Source organism: Ursus arctos, unplaced genomic scaffold (genome assembly GCF_023065955.2).
Source record: "Ursus arctos isolate Adak ecotype North America unplaced genomic scaffold, UrsArc2.0 scaffold_16, whole genome shotgun sequence".
Classification (NCBI taxonomy): domain Eukaryota; kingdom Metazoa; phylum Chordata; class Mammalia; order Carnivora; family Ursidae; genus Ursus; species Ursus arctos.
In genome coordinates this window covers 30,698,420-30,721,706 of record NW_026622830.1, presented here as the reverse complement: position 1 = coordinate 30,721,706, position 23,287 = coordinate 30,698,420, and the positions used below count along the sequence as shown (strand labels likewise).

Sequence of the window (23,287 nt, the reverse complement as noted above, 5' to 3'; positions counted from 1 at the left end):
AAATGCCTGTAGGTGTGGCTCTCGACAGGAATACAGCCTGTCTTTCAAACCCACTGGGATTTCTTCTTAAAACTGTAAGTGCGGGCAAAGTACAGGGAAGTAAAGAGGCCTCTTCTCCCATAGCAGGTAGATCTTTGAAACTCAAAAGAGAGGAGCAATGAAGAGATGTCGCAGATGCCAAAGAGCATTCTTTTTTTTTTTTTTTAAAGATTTTATTTATTCATTCGACAGAGAGAGAGACAGCCAGCGAGAGAGGGAACACAAGCAGGGGGAGTGGGAGAGGAAGAAGCAGGCTCATAGCGGAAGAGCCTGATGTGGGGCTCGATCCCACAACGCCGGGATCACGCCCTGAGCCGAAGGCAGACGCTTAACCGCTGTGCCACCCAGGCGCCCCCAAAGAGCATTCTTGAGCCTTTGAAAAGAATTCTCCTCTTAAACTGTGTATTTCTAATGACTAATGTTATCTACAATTTAGCAGTCTAAAATAGAGAACAATATTCTTCTATTTTTAGAAAAGGGGTGGAAAAATCACAGTTAGAAATAATCTATATAGAGGGTCACCGAGGAAATAGAGGAGTTGCCAGGTTGCTCTGGGACCTCGGGTGGTCTGCCTCATTATCCTGGGGCTCGACTGCCCCTGGCAGAAAAATGACACATCTGGGTGAACTTGGGGGTTTTCAAACTCTTTTGGGCCCTGACATCCTTTCTTCCAATGACTGCTCATCTGGAAGCCTATGACACAAGTGAGTTGACATGGGGAGCAAGAGTGGAGAGGCCAGGGCCCCCATAAGTTTGATCCGGACCTTACAGTTTCTGAAGGGCCGGAGCACAATTGGAACACCGCTGGCCCAGAAGCTGCAATAACATTCTCGGACTCTGTGGGCCTTACTCATCGGCCCTTAAGGTTCATCCCTCACCACTCGGGCCACACAATCAGGACACACTGCTGCCTTCCAACAGCAGCAAGAGAGGAGTTCAAACTCCTGCTCTGGATCTGAAAATGAAGTCTACGGGGCTGAACCTCTAGGCCTCAACTTAGGGAATCCTGCCGTGCTGGACACTCAACTTTCCCAAATACAACCCATCAGCTGGACTACGGCATAGTAAGCACCAGGTTTTGTTCTACGATTTCTCAGAGAATCCATTCATCAACCTCCTTCTTTCCCTTCCTCCATCTTGGGTCCGGTTTAGAGGGCGCTGGGTCAGTAGCTGCTAGGTCGGGGATCGTTTAATGACTATAAGGAAAATGTCTTTAACATCATTTGCGTGTCTAAAATATATCGTGACTCCTATATAAAATGACAACACCACATTCAGAATTTTATAATTATTATATAAATTCTATTTTGAGATTTTAGATTTAAGAGCTTAAAATTTCTTATGGAAATAAAATTTTCCAGAATTACAAATAGGTATCATATGACTCATAGAAAGGAAAAAAGATACAGTTATCTACTCTTTTTTTTTTTAAACATTTTATTGATTTATTTGTCAGAGAAAGAGAGCAAAAGAGCACAAGCAGGGGGAGTGGCAGGCAGAGGGAGAAGCAGGCTTCCCACTGAGCAAGGAGCCCGATGCAAGACTGGATCCCAGGACCCTGGGATCATGACCTGAGCCGAAGGCAGACACTTAACCAACTGAGCCACCCAGGCGTCCCTTATAATTCTCTACTCTTAAATAGCAGGTGCTTGGGTGGCTCAGTCGTTAAGCGTCTGCCTTCGGCTCAGGTCATGATCCCAGGGTCCTGGGATTGAGCCCCACATCGGGCTTCCTGCTCAGCGGGAAGCCTGCTTCTCCCTCTCCCACTCCCCCTGCTTGTGTTTCCTCTCTTGCTGTCTTTCTGTCAAATAAATAAATAAAAATCTTTTAAAAAAAAAAATCAAATTCCTTGGATGAAATGCCTAAATATACAGGTTACAAAATGGCCTTTGAAGATTGGGACATTGACAGATTCCAAAAGAAAAATAAGGGGACGTTAAACCGCTATTTAACTCTAAACGCAGAGCCAGGGCTGTCAGGTAGGTTTTTTAATCATCAAAGACTTATTATGTTTCACATTCAATTTGCTGTACACATTCAGCCAATTTCTCAACAGATGCTCTTAGAAGTTAAAGTTTGAGGAAAGGGCTCAAAAAGAAAGATTTCCCATTCTCTATACTGCAACGTGTAAGCCAAGACTTCAGAGGAGCTCTTTGTCCCGACGAGAATGCATCTGGGGTGCTCTCCAGAGCAAAGGCTGCAGAGGACCCTGAAGAGATCAGCAACAGGAACTGCACTGACTTTCACAAGCCACAGAGTAGTACACACAGGACTTCACCTCCAGGAAACCTTGGTGACTTTGCTTTTGAGGGGCTTATCCAAGACCAATGACCCCCCTTCCCTGGCACTTCCTTCTGCCTACTCTATGCTTTTCTCAAGTCCAGTAACCAAAGAGAAAGGGAACAAGTATCTAAGAGGCAGGGCACCCAAGGCCATCGATAAATGTGTACTGGAGATGAATGACGGACTCGATTCAGCAATCTCTGGAGTGGCCCGGAGTTGACCGGGGAGAAAGGAGCACATTTCAAGGGCTGGAACAATGCAGCGGAGGCATTATGGCCTGACTGTGCATAAAAACCAGCCTGACAGGACTGGCAGGCCTGTGTTAATGAGTAGTTAGACACCCACCGGCAGGGATCTGTATCATGCAGCTGGTGTGCACCTGTACGTTGCCTGGAGCCTTGCCAGTTATTACAACATCGCAATCCTGCTGAATCGGTCGTTAAAGATTTTGAACCAACGCCCCGGACATGAGAGGACACACAGCCCTGAAAATGAGGCACAGGAGTCTGACTGGAGTTGGAAGGAAAGTGAAGGTGTACAATGACATCTCCAAGGGACTTAAATTGAAGAATGTGACAGAAATGCAGTTTCAGGAAGACCTTTTGGGCAAGCGTGGTCTGCAGCCGGATCTCACCAGGAAAGGCAGAGGGAGAGAGTTTCGTACTCCTGCACCTGGCTTAGGTGACAAGTGGTTTGTTCTATCGTCACTTCATAAGGAGTAGCTAGACAACCCTTGCTCAAGACACTGATTCAAGACAGACGAGCTGTGTTTATGTGGACAGACACAGCCCAGTCTTGCCTGCCCGTCTTTGGGTATCCAGACTGAAATGACCAAGGCTTTCAGGTTTTTCTGACTAATACTCTCAGATTCTTATCAACTCATTAGTTTCCTAGAAAGTGCTCTTAAGTCTCATGTCCCTTGCTACTAATATCCTCCTCCAGGGCATGGACAGTGATATGGCAGTCGGGCATACAAGATAAGGGCAGAGAAGTATCCATTAGGGGGGCGCCTGGGTGGCTCGCTAGGATAAGCACCTGACTCTTGATTTCAGCTCAGGTCATGATCTCAGGGTGGTGAGATTGAGCCCCTTGCTGGGCTCCGTGCTCAGCGGGGAGTCTGTTTAAGATTCTCTCCCTCTGCCCCTCCCTCCACTCACTGTGCACGCACGCGGGAAAAAAGTATCCATTAGATTTAGCTCCGGGGGGAACCAGCGGCATCTGAGCAAGGGCAGGCTCAGTCTAGTGAGTAGTGGGGGTAGAGGACATGTGCCCAGGAATGAGGAACAATTGTAAGAAGAAGTAGAATGGAATACAGGCAATCCCTTCAAAAAGCCTCTCTGGCAAGAGCAGGGGAGCTGCATGGTGAAATGGGGGATCCTTTACAAAAGTGAGGCTTCAGCTCGGGTCCACAGCCTACAACCTGGCTTTCCCAGTGGTCCCTGCCATCTCCTAAAACTGAGGCCACTCGTCCCTTGCGTGCTATTCTTCCGGAGGTTACAACCGTGATGCTGACTCGAACCTTGAAGTCGGTGCCTTGCCACTCCCCCCTGATAAGCCACCTGTGCACTGCCTGCCACCTGCCAGGGTTTCTGGGTACTCGCTGCATCACCCCTTGCAGGGCTGTGCTCTGCTACCAGTGGGCTATTCTGTACCACCATTGTGGCCTCCACCCCTTTGCTAACTGTGCATCTGAATTTGGACTCCAGGTTTTGACAACAGGGTTAATTTGACTGAATTTTTTTTCGATTTATTTATTTATTTTTGAGAGAGAGAGAACGAGCATGAGCAGGAGGAGGGGCAGAGGGAGAAGCAGACTCCCCACTGAGCAGGGAGCCTGACATGAGACTGGATCCCAGGACCCTGGGATCATAACCTGAGCCGAGGGAGACGCTTAACCAACTGAGCCACCCAGGCACCCATGACTGAATCTTAAGGGTCAGCTCCTAGCTCCCACTTAACCCAGCAGCTAGAGAAGCCGATCCTAGCTTCACCCTCTGACCTCTATTTCACTGTAACCAGCCTACCATACTCCACCAGTTCTTGAGACAGTCAACCATATGGTGAGCCAAGCACAAGCTTCGTAAGTGTAGCCAACAGTGAGCGAATACTAGGGTGGGTACAGCCCCATGGTGACTGTCAGCTGGAAACCTTTGACTGTATTCACCAATCTCTAGAAGACCAACTTCCTAACAACACACAGCAGCAAAAACCAAGAATGCAAGTTGGCTCGAGAGTGGGATATGTTAAGAATCGAAATAGAACAGTAGCCATCAGAGCACCAACAGAGACCAATGTAAAGGCAGGCTGTGTCCGTGAGCAAACAACAGATCAGAGTTATCAGTTATCTGCTGGAGGGCCGTGGGGGAGGGCACCTGTAAGTACAACCACCCATGCACACAGCGAAGGGAAGAAAAGTGGATCCTACTTAGAAAATCAAACCTCAAGGACAGTTGGACAGCTGGACAGTTGGACAGCTGGACGGCTTTGAGAAACGGGAGGTGGAAGATGACCAGCCCAGAGCAAATCAGGCTGGGCAGTTAGGACAGCAACTTCCCCTAGAGTTTAGGACCGCATTTTAGGAACATCAGAAAGATAGAGCCTCCAAATCTAAATCTCTCTTCTACCTGTCCTTACTTCCTGAAATCACACCATTCTTTCAGGGCTACGTCCTCTTAAACAAAGGCCTTCCTGGAAAAGCCAACACTTGAAGCTACGGTTAGTCATTTGTCTTTCAGTTGAAGTTTCAGATTGCTTTTTGGGAGGCTTTGCTGGGTGACATGTGTAGGCCCCAGGCACCCGGGGATGGGGCGGAGGCCCAACCAGGGAGGAGAAATGAGAGCTGGGACCCTGAAGGGCACAGGCCCAGAGTGACTCACCTGGGCGTGGGGTGCACGTTACAAGCCTCTTGTGTTCGATCTTGACAGAAATGTCAGAGGATTTATACCACCGCACATGAGCTGATAACTTCCTTTGCGCACACTGATGGCCGACCGTTTGGCCACGTCTCCATCAGTTACACAATTTGACTTTTCTTCTGGGAGCCAGAGGCAGTCTGACAATCTCCTCCAACGCTGACTGTGCTACGGGGCTACATTCAGGCTTCACCTGATTCAGTGCCACCTATGACTCCCACTCCTTATACATGGAACGTTCTAAAGTCACTCATAATCAGCCCTAAGCTACATGTGTGGGAAGTAGAGAGGTGAACAGAGAGGTTTTATGTTGGGATCAAGTTCGGCCCCAAATCCATACAGGTATATCTCCCAATGAAATAATAATAGCAGTTAATATTTACTCATTCCTTCCTCATACAAGTATTTATTGAGTACCTGTTATCCTGGAGTTCATATTCCAGTGAGGGGAGACAAAGAAATTAACAGTCCTACCCAGGGTGCCCAATGGCCCTCGTGCTGTGGAGAAGAATAAAGCCGGGGAAGGGGGTGACAGAAGAGCCTCTGAAGGAGGTGGGGGGCTGGCTCTTAGACGCAGGAGGCAAGGGTGGGCCTCCGGAAAGGGCGAGCGCACGCTTGGTGTGGCGGAGGCCCAGCCCAGGCAGGGCAAGGAGACAGGTAGGAGGTGAGGTTAGAGAGGCGGCAGGCCCAGGGCTCAGAGGGCATGGGCGCCAGCTAAGGACTTTGGCTTTTGCTCTGAGACAGAAGAGAAGCCATGGGAGCTTTGCACCAAGGACTAATATGATCTGATTTGTATTTTATTTTATTTATTTTTTTATTTATTTTTTAAAGATTTTATTTATTTACTTGACAGAGAGAGACAGCCAGCAAGAGAGAACACAAGCAGGGGGAGTGGGAGAGGAAGAAGCAGGCTCATACCGGAGGAGCCTGATGTGGGGCTCGATCCCATAACGCGGGGATCACGCTCTGAGCCGAAGGCAGACGCTTAACAACTGCGCCACCCAGGCGCCCCTGATTTGTATTTTAAAGAGGATCTTCTGGTGGCTCTGTTGAGAAGAAATGGTGGGAGGACAGGACAGGTATGGAGAGAGGTGGTTAGGAGACTCAACGATAATCCAGAAGACAGACAAGAGTGGCTCACGCCAGGGTAGTGGCCGTGGAGATGGCAAAACTGTTTAGATTCTAGATTTATTCGGTGGAGCTGACAGTAAGGGACCGGATGTCAGAGAGGTTGACAAGGACTTCTAGGTTTGGGCCTAAGTGAACAGATGATAAAAGTGCTTTTCTGAGATGAGAAAGCCTCACAGAACATGAGGGGGAAGGAACTGGGGAGGAGGGAGAGGAATTAGCAATCTGGTTTAGGATACACCAAATTTAAGAAGTCTGACAGAAGTCCAAGTGATGATGTCAAGTATACAGAGCTCGGAGCTGTTAGGAAATGTCCCCCAAGTCCCATAGCCAGTAAGCGGCAGAGCTTTGAGTCCAGGTCCGTGGACCTCCAGGTCTGGACCAGGCATGAATTGGGGAAGACAAGGGCTTTGCAACCGGGGATGGTCACTAATTATGTCAAGGAATCATCATTAAGCTTAAATAATGGACTTTTTGGCAATTCAGCCAGGGAAACTTGTAGAAAAGTTGTTCCCCAAATGCAGAATATACTTCATACAAGGAATACTAAAGTCCCTGTTACCTATAACATATAACAGGCTCCCACAGCTACTTTCTGAAGTTTTAAAAGAACAAAACAAAAAACAATTCCACCCTCTCCCTGTCGAGCCTCTGAATGCAGCTGGACGGAGATTAGAAAGGGACTCAGACAAAAAAGGCCTCCAGGAAACAGCCCCGTGTGGCGGTTACACTAGGGAGCTTGTCCTTTGAAGTCTCGCCCCACAGTTGCGCTTAGATGTTTTCTACCCCAGACAATGGATCATTCCTCAGAGAGGTGCCACTGGAAGGGAGAGAAACAAACGAACACATACCCATATGTAGCCCGTGTGTGTGTGTGTGTGTGTGTGTGTGTGTGTGTGTGTGTGTGAATGTTAGCTTGTTTTAAACTCTGCTTCTCACCTGAATCCACATCAGAAGAGCCAGGAAGAGAAAGGGCTTCCACAGAACTAAAAGCCTCGCTGTCGGCCTCCTGGTGGGGTCTCTGCAGCACGTAATCTCTTATGTCATCAACTGGCGGCAAGTCCAAAGCGCTGCTCTCCTCTGACTGGCTGCCTGGAGTGGCTCCCTGGGTCGCCATGTCCTGCCACGGAAAAAAACAATTCAACACAAAAGGCTTCAGAAGCGGGGCTTCCATTTCAGCCACAGCTGGAAGGGCCAAAGTCCCAGAGCACTTTACCTGCCCGTTAGTAACGGTCTTCCTCGGCCTTACTTCAGACCCAGTACTTGTTTACCATGTTTCTTCATCAGGAGAAACAAATATTCTCAGCACAGAGAGAAACCACTAATAATTTCAGCTGGAGGGGCGCCTGGGTGGCCCAGTCGGTTAAGCGGCCGACTCTTGGTTTCAGCTCTGGGGGTGATCTCAGGGTCAGGGAGGGGGTCATCGAGCCCCACGTCAGGCTCCACGTTCAGTGTGGAGCCTGCTAGAGATTCTCTCTCCTTCACCCTCTGCCCCTTCTGCTCATGCTCTCTCTCTCTCTCTCTAAAATAAATAAGTAAATCTTTAAAAAAATAATAATGATTTCAGCTGGAGAATAAGCTGCATGTCTGATAAGGATGAAACACTGGGTAGCACTATAATCCAAGGACTACAAGACCATTTAATGAGACGAGAAACTGTTCATGATACATTATGTGGATAAAAGATTTCTAAAGAATAGGTAGGATTTGATCCAGATTTTATAAAATACAATATCATGTGTGGGGTGTCGGTGTGTGTGTGTGTGTGTGTGTGTACAAGTGAGAAATCTACAGATCTATAGCTTTAAAAAGCATCTGGAAGGGTATATTCCAAATTAACTTCAATGGTAATTAATTCGGTGGTTTAATTTCTGAAGAGTGAGATTATAGGTGATTTGTATTACCTGCGGCCTACCCGAACACGCATCCAGTCAATGATTTCACAGGCCACACCCTCAGCAGACAAAGGTGAGTGTAACAGACCCTTCCCTCAAGTTGCTCCAAACACAGAGACCTATCCTGTAAACCCAAGGACAAGACAGAGGAGAACCCAGAAAGGCACAGCAAGCTTTCTGGATGAGGTCATCGCCACGCAAGGGGCAGGCCAGACCATGGCGGGTGGACCGCGTAGCACCAGTAGGACCAGCTTGGGCAACTACCAGCATGGGGCGTCGGGAGTTTAAAGTGAGAGTCGAAGAAGAGTCACGCATGGGTAACTGGGGAGGGACCAGCCCTGTGGTTTCAGCGGGATGACCGTGGGGCTCTGTCCTGTTCCCAAGCCAGCTATGGAAGGACAGCAAGGCCCAGCCACTGTCAGCAACATGGAAACACAAACTCTCCAGCTGAGCTCTACAGACCACACAGGCGGCTTATTGGCTTCATCATTTGGACATTCCTCGTTAAAAATTAGGTGATCCTGGGGCGCCTGGGTAGCGCAGTCATTAAGCATCTGCCTTCGGCTCAGGGCGTGATCCCGGCGTTATGGCATCGAGTCCCACATCGGACTCCTCCGCTGGGAGCCTGCTTCTTCCTCTCCCACTCCCCTGCTGTGTTCCCTCTCTCGCTGGCTATCTCTCTGTCAAATAAATAAATAAAATCTTAAAAAAATAAATAAATAGGGGCGCCTGGGTGGCACAGCAGTTAAGCGTCTGCCTTCGGCTCAGGGCGTGATCCCGGCGTTGTGGGATCGAGCCCCACATCAGGCTCTTCCGCTATGAGCCTGCTTCTTCCTCTCCCACTCCCGCTGCTTGTGTTCCCTCTCTCGCTGGCTGTCTCTATCTCTGTCAAATAAACAAATAAAATCTTTTAAAAAATAAATAAATAAATAAATAATAAAAAATAAAAAAAATTTGGTGATCCTAAAAAAATAAAATAAGGGCACCTGGGTGGCTCAGTCAGCGAAGCATCTGCCTTTAGCTCAGGTCATGATCCCAAGGTCCTGGGATTGAGTCCTGCGTTGGGCTCTCCCTCTGGCCCTCCCCTGACGCTCGTGCCAGCGTGCTCTTGCTCTCTCTCGCAAATATAAATAAAATCTCTAAAAAAAAAAAAAAAACTTAAAAAATGAAATAAAATAAGGTGTCCTCCCTCTGCAACTCTCTGCCTCATAAATTTCATAAATCGTCGTCATCAGTAAATCATATGATAGCCACCACCATGCATCGTGACTGCCACGGGCTGCCAAGAGCCATGCAGAAGAGCTACACGGTCAGACCTGCAGACCGGGCAGCGGGATGGGAGATGCATCTGCAGGGCTTCAGCCCAGCGGCAGGCAATCTCAGAAGCAATAGGGATTCCTTCACCTGCCCTGGTCCTGGTGAGAGAGGAGGAGCGTGTGACCAAGGGCAGGGCAATCAAGAGCAGGGGAGAGATTAAGTAACATATTTAGGAACTAAAATGAGAGTAGAACTTAATAACTGAATGGATAACGAGGTTAAAGAGAAACTGAGAGTCAACAAGGAGCAGCGGCTTCTATGACGGGATGGTTTTATGGACTGAGTTAGAGAAGATTAGAGGAGGAACAGTTTCAGGAGGAGGCAGTATTCCAAATTATGGAATACGGTGCCGCTGTTAAAATGACAGTTGGAACTTGAAAGATCTCAAAGACATATGCTTGAATGAAACAAGCAATTTCAGAATAAGTTTATAGTAAGAGCAGATCGCATTTATCCAGTGTGTGTTGGACGCCAAGCCTTGTGCTAAGAGCTGTATCTACAACAGCCCTATGAAGCAGGTAATCCTGCTACTACCATCGTTTACAGTCAGAGAGTCAGACACAGAGAGAAGCAGAGCAACTTGCCCAAAAAAACTCATCTAGAAAGTACCACGCTAGGATGCACCCAGCTCCAAGACCTCCCAGCCTCCTGCGTCTGCACAGCCCAAAGAACCACCTGATCAGACAAAGATAGGGGTGTATAAAAACAAATCAACAGAGAGAGGCCTGGCAGGATTCTTCTTGTTTGAGGACACCCGGTCACATGCTGTTGTGGACATTCGCTCAGGCAGAAAGCGAGCCAAGATAGCAGCTGATTGCTTCTGAAAGAAGCAGAGGGATCAAGGTTCTGAAAGAAGCAAGAACATCCTGTCTTTTCACATGTTATATTAGCCAACCAAGCCAGAAGTTTCAGCAAACACCTCTACCACAGGCATCTGTGTCTCCTCCTTCTCCCCTCATGTTACCCAACACTGCTCCAGAAGCTCCTGGAAGGGAAAAAAACAGGTCAGTGAAGGACAGGGGTCGATCCTGCCTGCCTGAAAAGGAGCCTTGAAATCACCCAACAAGCAAGAGTGTCATCAGTGGTACAAATGAAAGGAATCCTTCTTGAAAACAAACAGCACGTTGATGTGACATCTATCTTTTCTTTTAGAATCGCTCGTATTAAATGTCAAATGCATTACCAAAAAAAGAAAGAAAAAAGAAGCCCACTGAAAGACAGAATCCTGTTTCTTACAAAGTCAGAACCTGTGACTACAAAACATCTGGAGCTCTGAGTGCACAGGAGAAAGCAAGTACGAGGACAGCTGAGACCCTTTCTACCGTCTGCAACCACAGTAGAATGCAGTGATTATCTTTTTTTTTAAGATTTTATTTATTTATTTGAGAGAGAGAGAGAGAGCACACACACCAGCAGGGGGAGCAGCAGAGGGAGAGGGAGAAGCAGACTCCCTGCTGAGCAAGGAGCCTGATGTGGGGCTCGATCCCATGACCCGGAGATCATCACCTGAGCTGAAGGCAGACGCTTAACCGACTGAGCCACTCAGGCACTTCGCAATGATTATCTTTGCCCTAAAACTTTTAATAGGTGGTTCCACTTCCTTCTCCAGAAGAGCTTATTCTCCTCTCTTAAAAGTACTTTAGTTACACAATTTGAGCATTCTTTCCCAATACTGGAGTCTCTCCATACATTAAAACCTGCTTGCCGAGCAAAGACAGCCATCTTCCATGACTACGGATTCTTAACAGACCTATGAATCCAAGTCAGCCAGGGTCCCCGTACAAAAAGCTGTTTAACGTCATTTCTTTTTTCAGTCAAGGCTTTTCCCTCCCAACATTTTACATGAAAATTTTTCAAACGTGAAGAAAAGTGGAAAGAATTATCCAATGACTATCTCTATAGCTACCGTCTAGAGTTCACAATCAACATTTTTCTGTGATTTTCCTTATCACAAAACTGTCCATCTATCCAACTCTCCATGCATCTGTCAGTTCATCTTTGTATTACATTATTTCCATTTAAATGTAACAAGAGCTTCTGAGTTAGGGTATGATCTGATCAATTTGCATTTCCACACGCTCACGCTGTTAGCAAAGTGAAGCATGAGTCCGAGGAGGGTAAGAGGGAAGCAGGGAACACAGCTGGGAAGCTTTGAAGAAAGGTCCAGAGATGCACAGGGTCTCTGGAGTGAGAGATTTGGGTTTGAACCCCTGCTGTCACTTTTTAGCTGTGTCACCGTGGGCAGGTCATCTGTTTCCTCATCTGTAACAATGGCCTGGGGCGCCTGGGTGGCTCAGTCGGTTAAATGTCTGACTCCTGATTTCAGCTCAGATCATGATCTCAGGGTCATGAGATCCAGCCTTGTATTGGGCTCTGTGCTGGGTGCGGAGCCTGCTTAAGATTCTCTCTCTTGCTCTCCTCTGCCCCCACCGACTCACACACACCCATGTGCTCTCTCTCTCCAAAGAAAGAAATGAATGAAAGAAAGCAAGCAAGCCATTTTTAGAAAATGGCTTGATGACCATGCTTACCTCATAGGGCTGTCATAGGAATTACATGAAATGAATGCACATAAAATACTCAGTATAGAACGCATGCTCGGGGCGCCTGGGTAGCACAGCGGTTAAGCGTCTGCCTTCAGCTCAGGGCGTGATCCCGGCGTTATGGGATCGAGCCCCACATCAGGCTCCTCTGCTGGGAGCCTGCCTTCTTCCTCTCCCACTCCCCTGCTGTGTTCCCTCTCTCGCTGGCTGTCTCTATCTCTGTCAAATAAATAAATAAAATCTTTAAAAAAAAAAAAAAAAGAACGCATGCTCAATAACGTCTAGCTCCAATAAGTGAAATAGTAATAATCAAAAAACAATTTACAGGCTCTTACCTTCCCAGCCTATCTCTCATCCATTTACCCTTCTACTTCCCATTCAGTAGCCATTTTACTTCTTTCATCCTTTTCCAGTGTATTCTATGGTCCATTATCTTCCCTTCCCTAACCATTCTGTCCTTTTATCACACTCCTTTGGCAAAACTCCAGCCTAGATGAACTCAACTTATCTATCCACTCTCCAGTGCTAGACGTGAGTCACCGAATAGGACAAGCTGGCTCACGCTAAATGAATGAGCAGCAGCCTGAAATGGGCTGTCTGGCTATATGAATCTTGAGATGTTTATCTCATAACTCCCTCTTCCCCTCTCCTTGACTCTGGTGTTTTCTCCAATCTTCTTCAACTCAGCCCTTCCCATCTCTCACACACCTCCCTGCTCTTTTCAGTAGATCTGCTCACTCCCTAATTGACAAAGGAAACAGAATCCAGCAGAGAGGACCTTCCTCCACTCCCCTATTCAACAGAACAAAGATTCCCACATCTGCCCACTACTTCACCTCTCTTCACAACAGAGAGCCATCCCTCCGGTGGCGAAGTCCAAACCCTCCACCTGCGCCTTAAATCCCACTCTCCGGACCCTTCAACCAGCCTTCAGTGACGATAACCCCTTCTCTCACTTCCGTTCCACTAGACCTTCACTTGGACAGTTCAACATGCCCAAATTGTTCCCATTTTCAACAAAACCTAATATGTAAGAGAATGTCCTTGTTCTTTGGAAATGCCACTCAAATACTCATTGGTAGGGGACATACTGTGTGCACCATACTCTCAAATAGTTCTAAGTGTATGTGTGTGTGTGTGTGTGTGAGAGAGAGACAGAGACAGAGACAGAGAATGATAAAGTAAATGGATGGGGCAAGTGTGGACAACTGGCAAATCTAGAAAATGTTGTTTGGGAGTTCTTTGTACTAGTCTTGCAATTTTTTGAAGGCATAAAATCATATCAACATTATGATGGGAATGCAAGCTGGTACAGCCACTCTGGAAAACAGTATGGGGGTTCCTCAAAAAGTTAAAAATAGAGCTACCCTATGACCCAGCAATTATACACACCTTCCTGCCTTAGGGATTTACCCCAAAGATACAAATGTAGTGATCCAAAGGGGCAGCTGCACCCCAATGTTCATAGGAGCAATGTCTACAATAGCCAAAGTATGGAAAGAGCCCAGATGTCCATCGACAGATAAATGGATAAAGAAGATGTGAGATACACACACACACACACACACACACACACAATGGAATACTACTCAGCCATCAAGGGAATGAAATCTTACCATTTGCAACGACATGGATGGAACTAGAGGGTAGGATGCTAATTGAAATAAGTCAATCAGAGAGAGACGATTATCATATGATCTCATTCATATGTGGAATTTAAGAAACAAAATAGGATCACAGAGGAAGGGAGGGAAAAATAAAACAAGAAATCAGAGAGGGAGACAAACCATAAGAGACTCTTAATCATAGGAAACAAACTGAGGGTTGCTGGGGGGGGGGTAACTGGGTGATGGACACTGGGGAGGGCAAGTGATTAATGAGCACTGGGTGTTGTATAAGACTGATGCATCACTGAACTCTACCTCTGAAACAATAATACACTGTATGTTAATTAACAGAATTTAAATAAAAAATAAATATACACATTATTTTTTGAAAATCATATCAACATTAAAAGTTGTCAAGAAAGAGAGAAAAGTGAAAAGGAAACCTTTGACACCTGCTCTCCCCACAGCCAGTCTCCTCTCCTTTCCACAAACTTCTCAAGAGTCTGAACTGGCTCATTTCCACATCTCCACCAACTCAATCACTCCAGCATATAACTTCTAGAAACTCTGCCATCCTTTGTTTGCTTTTCAGGGAGCCACTCTCCTGACTGTCCTCCCATCTCTTTGCCTTTGTTCCTTCCTGCCTGCTCTGTGGCTCATCTTCCATCCCCAACTGGACTTCCTCCATGTTTAGCCCAAGGCTCTCTCTACTTTCCTCCTCTGAGACATTAATCACCACCTAGAAATTTCTCTTTAGCCCAGATCCTCCAACCTCCACTGCTTTCCAGACTTCAAGCATAATGACTTTCCTTCAGGTTCTCCAATAAGCCGAACTTCCTCCTACTGCACTTGTCCTTCCCTCACCTAGATAGCTCTTCTAAAAAATGGAAGAGGAGGGAACACGTCCAAATTTACTCTAAGTTCAGTATTAGCCTGACACCAAAACAAGACAATGATATCACAAAAAACTACAGACCGATATTATGAATAGACACACAAAAATCCTTGACAGAAAACAAGCAAACCAAACCCAGCAAAATATAAAAAGGATTATACTCCATGACAAGTGGAATTTATTCTAGGAATTCAAAGTTGTTTTAACATCTGAAAATCAATCAATCTAATATACTATAGTAGAACGAAGGACAAAAATCACAACACACACACGGAGCATTTGATAAAGTCAAACACTCTTTCATGATCGAAATACTCAACAAACTAGAAATAGAAAGGAACTTCCTCAATCTGATAAGTTTTTTTCAAAAAATGCATAACTAGCATCATACTTCGTAGTAAAGACTAAATGTTTTCCCCCAAAGATCAGGAAAAAGGTAATGATGTCTGCTTTGATCACTTTCATTCAACATTATATTGGGGGTTTTAGCTAGCACAATTAGGCAAGAAAATGAAATAAAAGTCTTCCATAAAGATTTTCACAAAAGAGAGACGTAAAACTACTTCTATTAGCAGAAGATGTGATCTTGCAGATAGAAAACCCCAAGGGATCCTCTTTAAAAACCAGTAGAACCATTAAGCAAGTTAAACAAGATTGCTGGATACAAGATCAATATAGTAAAAGTATATGCAAATAATTTTACACTAGCAATAAAAATATGTAAAAATATTTACATACACGTGCAATAAACAATCCTAAAATTAAGACCATAATTCCATTTACAGTAGCATCAAAGAGAATAAAATACTTGGGAATATAATTAATATAAATGTGTAAGGCACGTACAATGAAAACTAAAAAAAAAAAAAAAAATGTTGAAAGAGGGGTGGCTGGCTGATTCAGCCGGTAGAGCATATGACTCTCGATCTTGGGGTTATAAATTTGAGTCCCACGTTTGGTGTAGAGATTACTTAAAAATAAAATCTTTAAAAAAATGTTGAAAGAAATTAAAAATCTAAATGAATGAAAAGACATAACTATATTCACGGATTGGAAAACAATATTTTAAGATAGCAATATGGCTCAAATTGATCCACAGATCAGTGTAATTCTTAGCTGCATCTCAGTTCACTTTTTTTTTTTTCTTTTTGCAGACATTGACAAAAGTGTTTTAAAAATTCATACAGAAATGCAAGGGACCCAGAACAGCCAAAACAATCTTGAAAAAGAACAAAGTTGTAGGATTCATACTTTCTTATTTCAAAACTTACTAAAAAGCCACAATAATCAAGACTGTGTAGTACTGGCATAAGAATGGACACATAGATCAATGGACTAGAACTGAGAGTCCAGAAGTAAAATCTTACAGTTATGGAGAATTGATTTTCCATGGGGTGCCAAAACAATTTCATGGGAAAAGGACAGTCTTTTCAACACTGAGACAACTGGACATCCACATACAAAGTCACTGGCACTTTGGAAAACAGTTTGGCAGTGCTTCGAAAGGTTAAACGGGGTTACATTTTAACCTGGCAATTCCGCTCCTAGGCATAGGCTCAAGAGAAATAAAAACACATGTCCACACAAACTTTACACAAATGTTCACAGCAGCTTTATCCATGATAAACAGTAAGTGGATACAATCTAAATGTCCACCAACTGATGAATGGATGAATAAAATGTGGTCTATCCACACACGGAATATTTTTCAGGTTAATAAAAAAATTAAGTTCTAATAAATGCCACAAGGACAAACTTTGAAAATATTACACTTAGTAATAAGAAGCTAGTGTTAAAAAACAAGACAACAGATCCAAAATGGTGTCACTTGTGCTGAACTCCACAACCAGTCAGGAATCGCCTGATCAGCACTAGTTGAGTAATCTGCCAGATAGATCCTTGCCATCCCCTAAAGAGATGTAACCTTGCAATAACCAACCCGCTTTTTTGGCCTAGTATTACTTCTTGTTCCTGCTCCCTTCTGCCTATAAGTCTTCCATTTTGTTCAGCTCCTCAGAGCTCCTTCCTACCTGCTAGATTGGATACTGCCCAATTCAAATTGGGCATCGAATTCTTAAATTTTATTTTTTTAAAGATTTTATTTATTTATTCGACAGAGATAGAGACAGCCAGCGAGAGAGGGAACACAAGCAGGAGGAGTGGGAGAGGAAGAAGCAGGCTCACAGCAGAGGAGCCTGATGTGGGGCTCGATCCCATAACGCCGGGATCACGCCCTGAGCCGAAGGCTGACGCTTAACCACTGTGCCACCCAGGCGCCCCGAATTCTTAAATTTTAAATATGCCTCTGGACACTGCCCAATTCGAATCGCTTCTTGCTCGAATTAACTTAGAATTTTAAATATGCCTCAGTTTATCTTTTAGCCACAGGTTGTATGATTCTATTTGTATCAAATTCCAAACTAACAAATCTATAGAAAGTAGACTAGTATTGTCTAAGACTGAAAGTCAGGGTGAGTAGAGACCGCTAATGGGTACAGGGTATTTCTTTAGGGTGATGAAAATGTTCTAAAATTAAATTGTGGCTGCACAATTCTGGGAATATATGAAAAGCCACTGAGTTTTACATTTTAAACACATGAATTTTATGGAATGTGAATTATATCTTTAAAAAGCTGGGTTTTTAAATAAATAAATAAATAAATAAATAAATAAATAAATAAACACACACACATATATATAAAAGCTGGTTTTTTAAAAAGGAGCAGAGGAACGGAAGGACATCCGGTCACACTGCCTGCAAATTTAGGGGATTTCCCCGAAGAGGTGGCTGCAAAGGCCTTGTGTTGTTGGGGAGAAGGAGGGGGTGGGACGGGGGAGATTGGAAGTGTGCCAGGAGAAGCCGCCATAACTTCCCAATTATGAGAGAACGATCTGATGCGTTGTGCAGACCCCCTGTCTACTCCCAATTCCAGGTCACTCCTCAGTCCGCGGCGACAACTGATTGAGAAAAATTGCAAAGTCCCCATTATACTCACCGACCCGCAAGAGCAGCACACCGAAATCCGGAAGCGGAGGCGCCATATTTGTTATGGGAAAAGCCAGTTTGAAAGGAAGTCACTGGAGCCACCTTTGCTGAGGGCAAGCAAGGGCAAGGGAAGGTAGCCGCAGCCATCTTGACTGAGGGCATTCTTCTAGCCAATGAAGTTTTGCCCCCTTGACAGTTTGGGCAATTTCTAAAGGCTTACTGATAAATGCTCCTGGTGGACACGAAAGGAAACAGAAAAAAACTTAAATTTAAATTTAAAAAATTTAAATGTCCACATTTTAAAAAACATAAAGAGTAGAGAGAAATTAACAGAGACAATGAAAATATTTTAGTATGTTGCAGGCAATTTAGCCATAACTGTAGAAAGGAGACTGAAGGTTATTGTCCCATTTCGCCATCTTCTTGGAAGAGTCCTTTACATTCACATCCTCCTACAGATGCCTATCTTAGGATAGAACCCCATAAATTAGGGAGTCCTTTGATGAGGTTGTAGAATATAGGTGAGGTTCGGTAGGGTAGAGTCTGGAGCCAAGGACCAAAAAAGAATTCATGAGACCTCTTTGGTGCAAAAATGGTGGTTTATTAAAGCACAGGGACAGGACCCGTGGGCAGAAAGAGCTGCTGCCTGAGGTTGTGAGGAGTGGCTGAATATATACTATGGGGTAGGGGGAGGTAAGGAAAAAGGGAGGTTGAGAAAATACTTTCATATGTTAAAGAAGATTCACAGGATGCTGGAGGCCTTGTCATTGTCAAGTTAAGGTTTTTTTTCTCTCTAGTAAGGCATTAACAGGAAGATAGTTGGGAACTCCCTCGAGGAACATCACAAATCCCACCCAGTAGTGGGGGTGGGGAGAGGTTGCAGGGTGTCCGCTTGTGTTTTGTCCTCAGCTTGCCTTCTGTTCCCTCATCACTTCACTTGAGATGAATATTTTAAATAATGCTAGCTGAGGTTTTGTCAACCATATGCCAAATTTGAAGGCAAATTTAAAGACAAAAACAGAAGTGAAAACATATTCAGACAAACCTAACACAGCAACTGTAAATTTCATTTTCTCTTCCAGCAATGGTAATCAAAGTGTATAGATTCACTTTTCACCTTTTTTGGTGTAATGTATCTCACGAAAACACTCTTCTAAAGTAACATAGATTGTGAGCAGAGAAAGCCTGGAATAATACTAAATTACTTTCCTGTTTGTTTCATAAAATGACTAACTCAAATATAATTGAATGAACTTAATTATCTGGATTATTATATAACCATTAAAAATGATAGAAGATACAGCAAAAGAAAATCCCAGATCATGCATTGCATTCTCAGTTTTCATGTTTTTTTGGTCTCTTTTAATCTCCATTTCTCAATCTTTCTTTGTATTTCTTGGTGTTACATTTTTAAACGTCAGTTATTTTGTAGAATGTCCCTCAATTGGAGTTTGTCTGATGCTTCTACCTGGTGTTCGATAGCATTGAACACTGTTGATCACTCCTTCCCCCTGGAAAACTCTTGTCCCTGCGTTTCCTTGATACTACCTTCTTCTAATTTTTTTCTTTCCTCTCTCAAAAAATCCATCAAAATCTCCTTAACAAACTTTTTTTTTTTCTTCACTGTGGGCCTTTCTCAGGATTCTGTCTTGAATCTTCTCTTTTCCCATCTATGCAGATGATTCCTAAACCGCTAAGCCTCATCTGCTGAGAGTCAAATCAACATATCCTCTGGCCACCTTTAATTCAACTTTCCCCCACCTCTCAACCACCTCTCAATCAACCTACTCCTACCCCAGTGTCTCCTGTCTCAGTTGAGCTGGACTATTTAGTTGCCCAAGTCAGAAACTTTTTCTCCTCCTTTGTCAGCTTGTCCTGTATCCATCCATAATCAAGTCCTCCCCCGCTGATTCTTTCTCTTAAAGACTTATTGACTATCTCTTCCTTCTCTCCATCCTCACAGCAACTTTCCGAGTACAGCTCACCATTATCTGTCACCTGGATGTCAACAGCTTTCCAACTCTGGCAGCCAGTTGTTGTTATTTTGTTTTGTTTTGTTTTTAAATGAAGATTGAGTACACCCCTCCCTGACCCTCAGGCTAAATCTCAAACTTCTTACGTAGACTTAGAGGACCTGTAGACTTAGAGGACCCATAGACCTTATCTCTCATCACTGTCCCCAACCTTCCACCTCTGCATTATTTTCTTTTCCTTAAATACTCCGTGCTTGCTCTCTTTCACCTCTGAGCTTTTTACCTATACAATTTCTTTCCTTAGGGACATTCTTCTTTGGTCTTTCTCATCCTTCAGATCTCAGGTTTAAGGTATTCTTCCAGGAAACCTCTGACTTTTCAAATGAGTGTTAGTTGTCCCCTCCAGGAATCCCCGAGTTACTCCATTTACCCTGATTAAATTCCTTTGCCCTTTCTGTTTCTCCCACTAACTGTAACTGCTTTGAGGACAAGGACCATGTCTATCTCATACTTACTTGTAGTCCAGATCCCAGCCCAGTGACTCACACAAAAGTAAGTGTTCAGAAAGCATTAAAAAAAATGTTTTTTTAGTTTTGTTTTTTTTTAAGATTTTATTTCTTTATTGGACAGAGAGAGACACAGTGAGAGAGGGAACACCAGCAGGGAGAGTGGGAGAGGGAGAAGCAGGCTTCCCGCTGAGCAGGGAGCCTGATGCGTGGCTCGATCCCAGGACCCTGACCTGAGCCGAAGGCAGATGCTTAACGACTAAGCCACCCAGGTGCCCCTTTTTTAGTTTTTAAAAAGTTTTATTTAATGAGGCAATCTCTACCCCCAATGTGGGGCTTGTATTCACAACCCCGAGATCAGGAGTTGCATGCTCTTCCCAATGAGCCAGCCCGGTACCCCACAAAGCAGTTTTATATGCATGAATGGATAAGTCTCTTCCCAGGTGTCCTCCATTCTCCGCTGCCATCCAACTCAAGCCATCCAAGAAGTCTCAACAACATAACTTCTTGGGGCCCTTGTGTGGCTCTGTTGATAAAGGGGCTGGCTCTTGATTATGGCACAGGTCATGATCTTGGGGTCATGGGATCGAGCCAGGTATAGGGCTCTGTGCTCAGGGGAGAGTCTGCTTGAGATTCTCTCTCTCTCTCTCTCCCTCTGCCCCTCTTCCTGCTTGTGCTCACACGTGTTCTGTCTCTCAAAGAAATTTTAAAAATCTTTTTTTAAAAAACAAACATAACTTCTTCCTGACCTGTGTATCAGTGAAACAAACCTTGAAACATTTTGCCATTGTCACTCTTTCCTTGAAAAACAAGTTTGTTTGCTTATCAACTAATTTTTCTGTACTCTCCTGTGGGAGAGGTTTTATCTTTCTGATGGACTTCTTGGAGCAAATTTCTGAAGTCTCTAGTGACTTATCTTTGCCACGTAGCATGCCTCTGACCATCCTTTCTTACCACTTTCGACTGGTTAGTGCGTAAGAAAGGAAAACTAATTGAAGTCATCATCAAAACAAAATAAGGACTTTAAATCTAGAGACAGCAAAATAGAGATTTTATTGCATTCCAAAAGTAAAGTATAAATTACTTCTGTTCCCCTGCTGTTTTGCCATTGATTATATAATGGCTATAAAATGGGGTCATGTCACAATCCTATGAAACCTTTATATTTCATGGTTGAATTTTCTGCCATCAGCTAAGCTAGCGGCTGCCAAATCTCTTTCAGCAGAAAGAAGTCACTTTAGGTGAAAGACCAAAATAGCTCTTTCAAAGTGGGATGATGTTGCTTGCAGTTACTTTATCTGTCTTTGTCATTCTGAACCTTGATCTAATTGCTCACCCATCTGGGGATTTAGCTTTAAGAAAAAAGAAAGAAAACCATACAAAAGTTCAAGGGTTAAGTAACTGGTGAGTCTAAAAGCATCTTACTGCTTTTCATTCCTACAATATTATAAAACCATAATTAAGCAATAAGTGGATAACCAAGAAAAAAATATCAGACTGTAAGCTCCCAGACTAGACTGGAAGATCCATGAAAGTGAAGGTGTGGGTTTTACTTGCCAATGGATACCCCGCACTTGGAGAATGTATATTTATAATGAACATAAGCTTGGACCTTAATTTTAAGGTCAGTACTAGCACAATGGTAAAGACTAAAAATATTGCTTGAAGGACAGTCCATGACACTATGGCAAAGCATCCATTTCCTGGCACCCCACACCAGTGAGGGCTTAACGTGCCATTTCATGATAGGGACAGACACAGCTGATCTACAATCCAGAGCCACTCCGGACTACCTACGTTCAAAGGTGAAGAAACAAGTGCCCTTAGCTTAGAGTCAGGAAGTTGGGCTTCAGTCTTAGCTCTCTCGTTAACCAATAATGAGGCTGTAGTCATTTACTCTCTGTGAGCCTTAATTTTCTTGTCTGTACAAAGTGCCTTCCAGGACTACTTTAAAAAAAACAAAACAAAACAAAACCCTGCTTGATGGAGTAATTGACAGACTGATGGCCAGCAATTCTAAATTCACTTTCCCCCCAAATTAATGATTTGAAGAATGCCAAGTATAATGAAAGTATTATGTCAGCAGAAAAGAAATGCAGCTTGTAGCGACTGTAGATTTACAAATTGGTGATGCTATAAATACTAAAGAAATAATTTGATTCTTTTTTTTAAAGATTTTTTTATTTATTTGAGAGAGAGAGAGCACACTGGAGGAAGGGCAGAGGAACAGGGAGAAAGAATCCTCAAGCAGACTCCCTGCTGAGCGCAGAGCCTAATGTGGGGCTCGATCCCAAGACCCTGAGATCACAACCTGAGCTGAAATTGAGAGTCAGATGCTCAGCCAACTGAGCCGCCCAGGCGCCCTCAAATAATTTGATTCTTATACTTTTATTGGGGTGTGATGTCTGAGGTCTTAGTAGTTACTGCAAAGCTTAGAAATCATCAGATACAATATGGTGATGAAGAGTTTTATGTGTTTATGTTCTGCCCACCTCTAAGAATTATTAAAGGAAGTGAGTGAGCATTTTACTTGGGGACTTTAAACAATATATAATGTATTCCATTTATTTTTTATTTTTATTTTAAAGATTTTCTGTATTTGTGAGAGAGAGAGAGGAAGCTCAAGCACAGGGGGAGAAGCAGGCAGAGAAGAAGGAGTCTCCCCGCTGAGCAAAGAGCCCAAGGGGGGACTCTTTCCCAGGACCCCAGGATCATGACCTGAGCCGACGGCAGACCCTTAGCCGACTGAGCCACCCAGGCATCCCAATATATTCCATTTATGATGGCTGCATAATAAATTACCCCAAAACTTTGAGGCTTCAAAGAACAATTGTCATTTATTATCTCTTAAGGTTTCTGGGCTTCAGTTATTGCTTTGGCTGGATGGTTCTGGGTCAGCATCTCTCATGAGGATACAATTTGATGGCAGGTAAGGCTGCGATCTTCTGAAGGCTTAACTGGAGTTGAAGACTCTACTTTCCTGCCAGTTCCCTCATGACTAGCAAGCTTGTGTTGGCTCTGGATGGGAGGCCTCAGCTCCTTTCCATACTGGCCTTTCCATAAGGGCACCCGAGGCCCAGGACACTCCATATATGTGTCCTTACAGCAAGGTGCCTGCATTGCTCGGAGTAGGGGTAGCAAACTCTTTCTCTAAAGGACCAGATAGTACATATTTTAAGCCTTGTGGGCCACCTCTAGTCTGT

The 23,287-nt window shown here is 44.3% G+C and overlaps 1 protein-coding gene across 1 annotated transcript in view; it reads right to left on the bottom strand.

Annotated features, from left to right (window-relative positions):
• The window catches only part of SHLD1 (shieldin complex subunit 1), an 80,217-nt gene extending 62,553 nt beyond the window's left edge, over positions 1–17,664 (bottom strand). Inside the window, exons 1-2 of the mRNA XM_026503054.4 lie at positions 17,616–17,664; positions 7,302–7,482 (exon numbers count right to left, since the gene is read on the bottom strand). Coding sequence (XP_026358839.1) covers positions 7,302–7,479 — 178 coding nt within the window. The 5' untranslated portion in view covers positions 7,480–7,482; positions 17,616–17,664. The remainder of the gene's footprint in view (positions 1–7,301; positions 7,483–17,615) is intronic.
• Between the last annotated feature and the right edge of the window lie 5,623 nt (positions 17,665–23,287).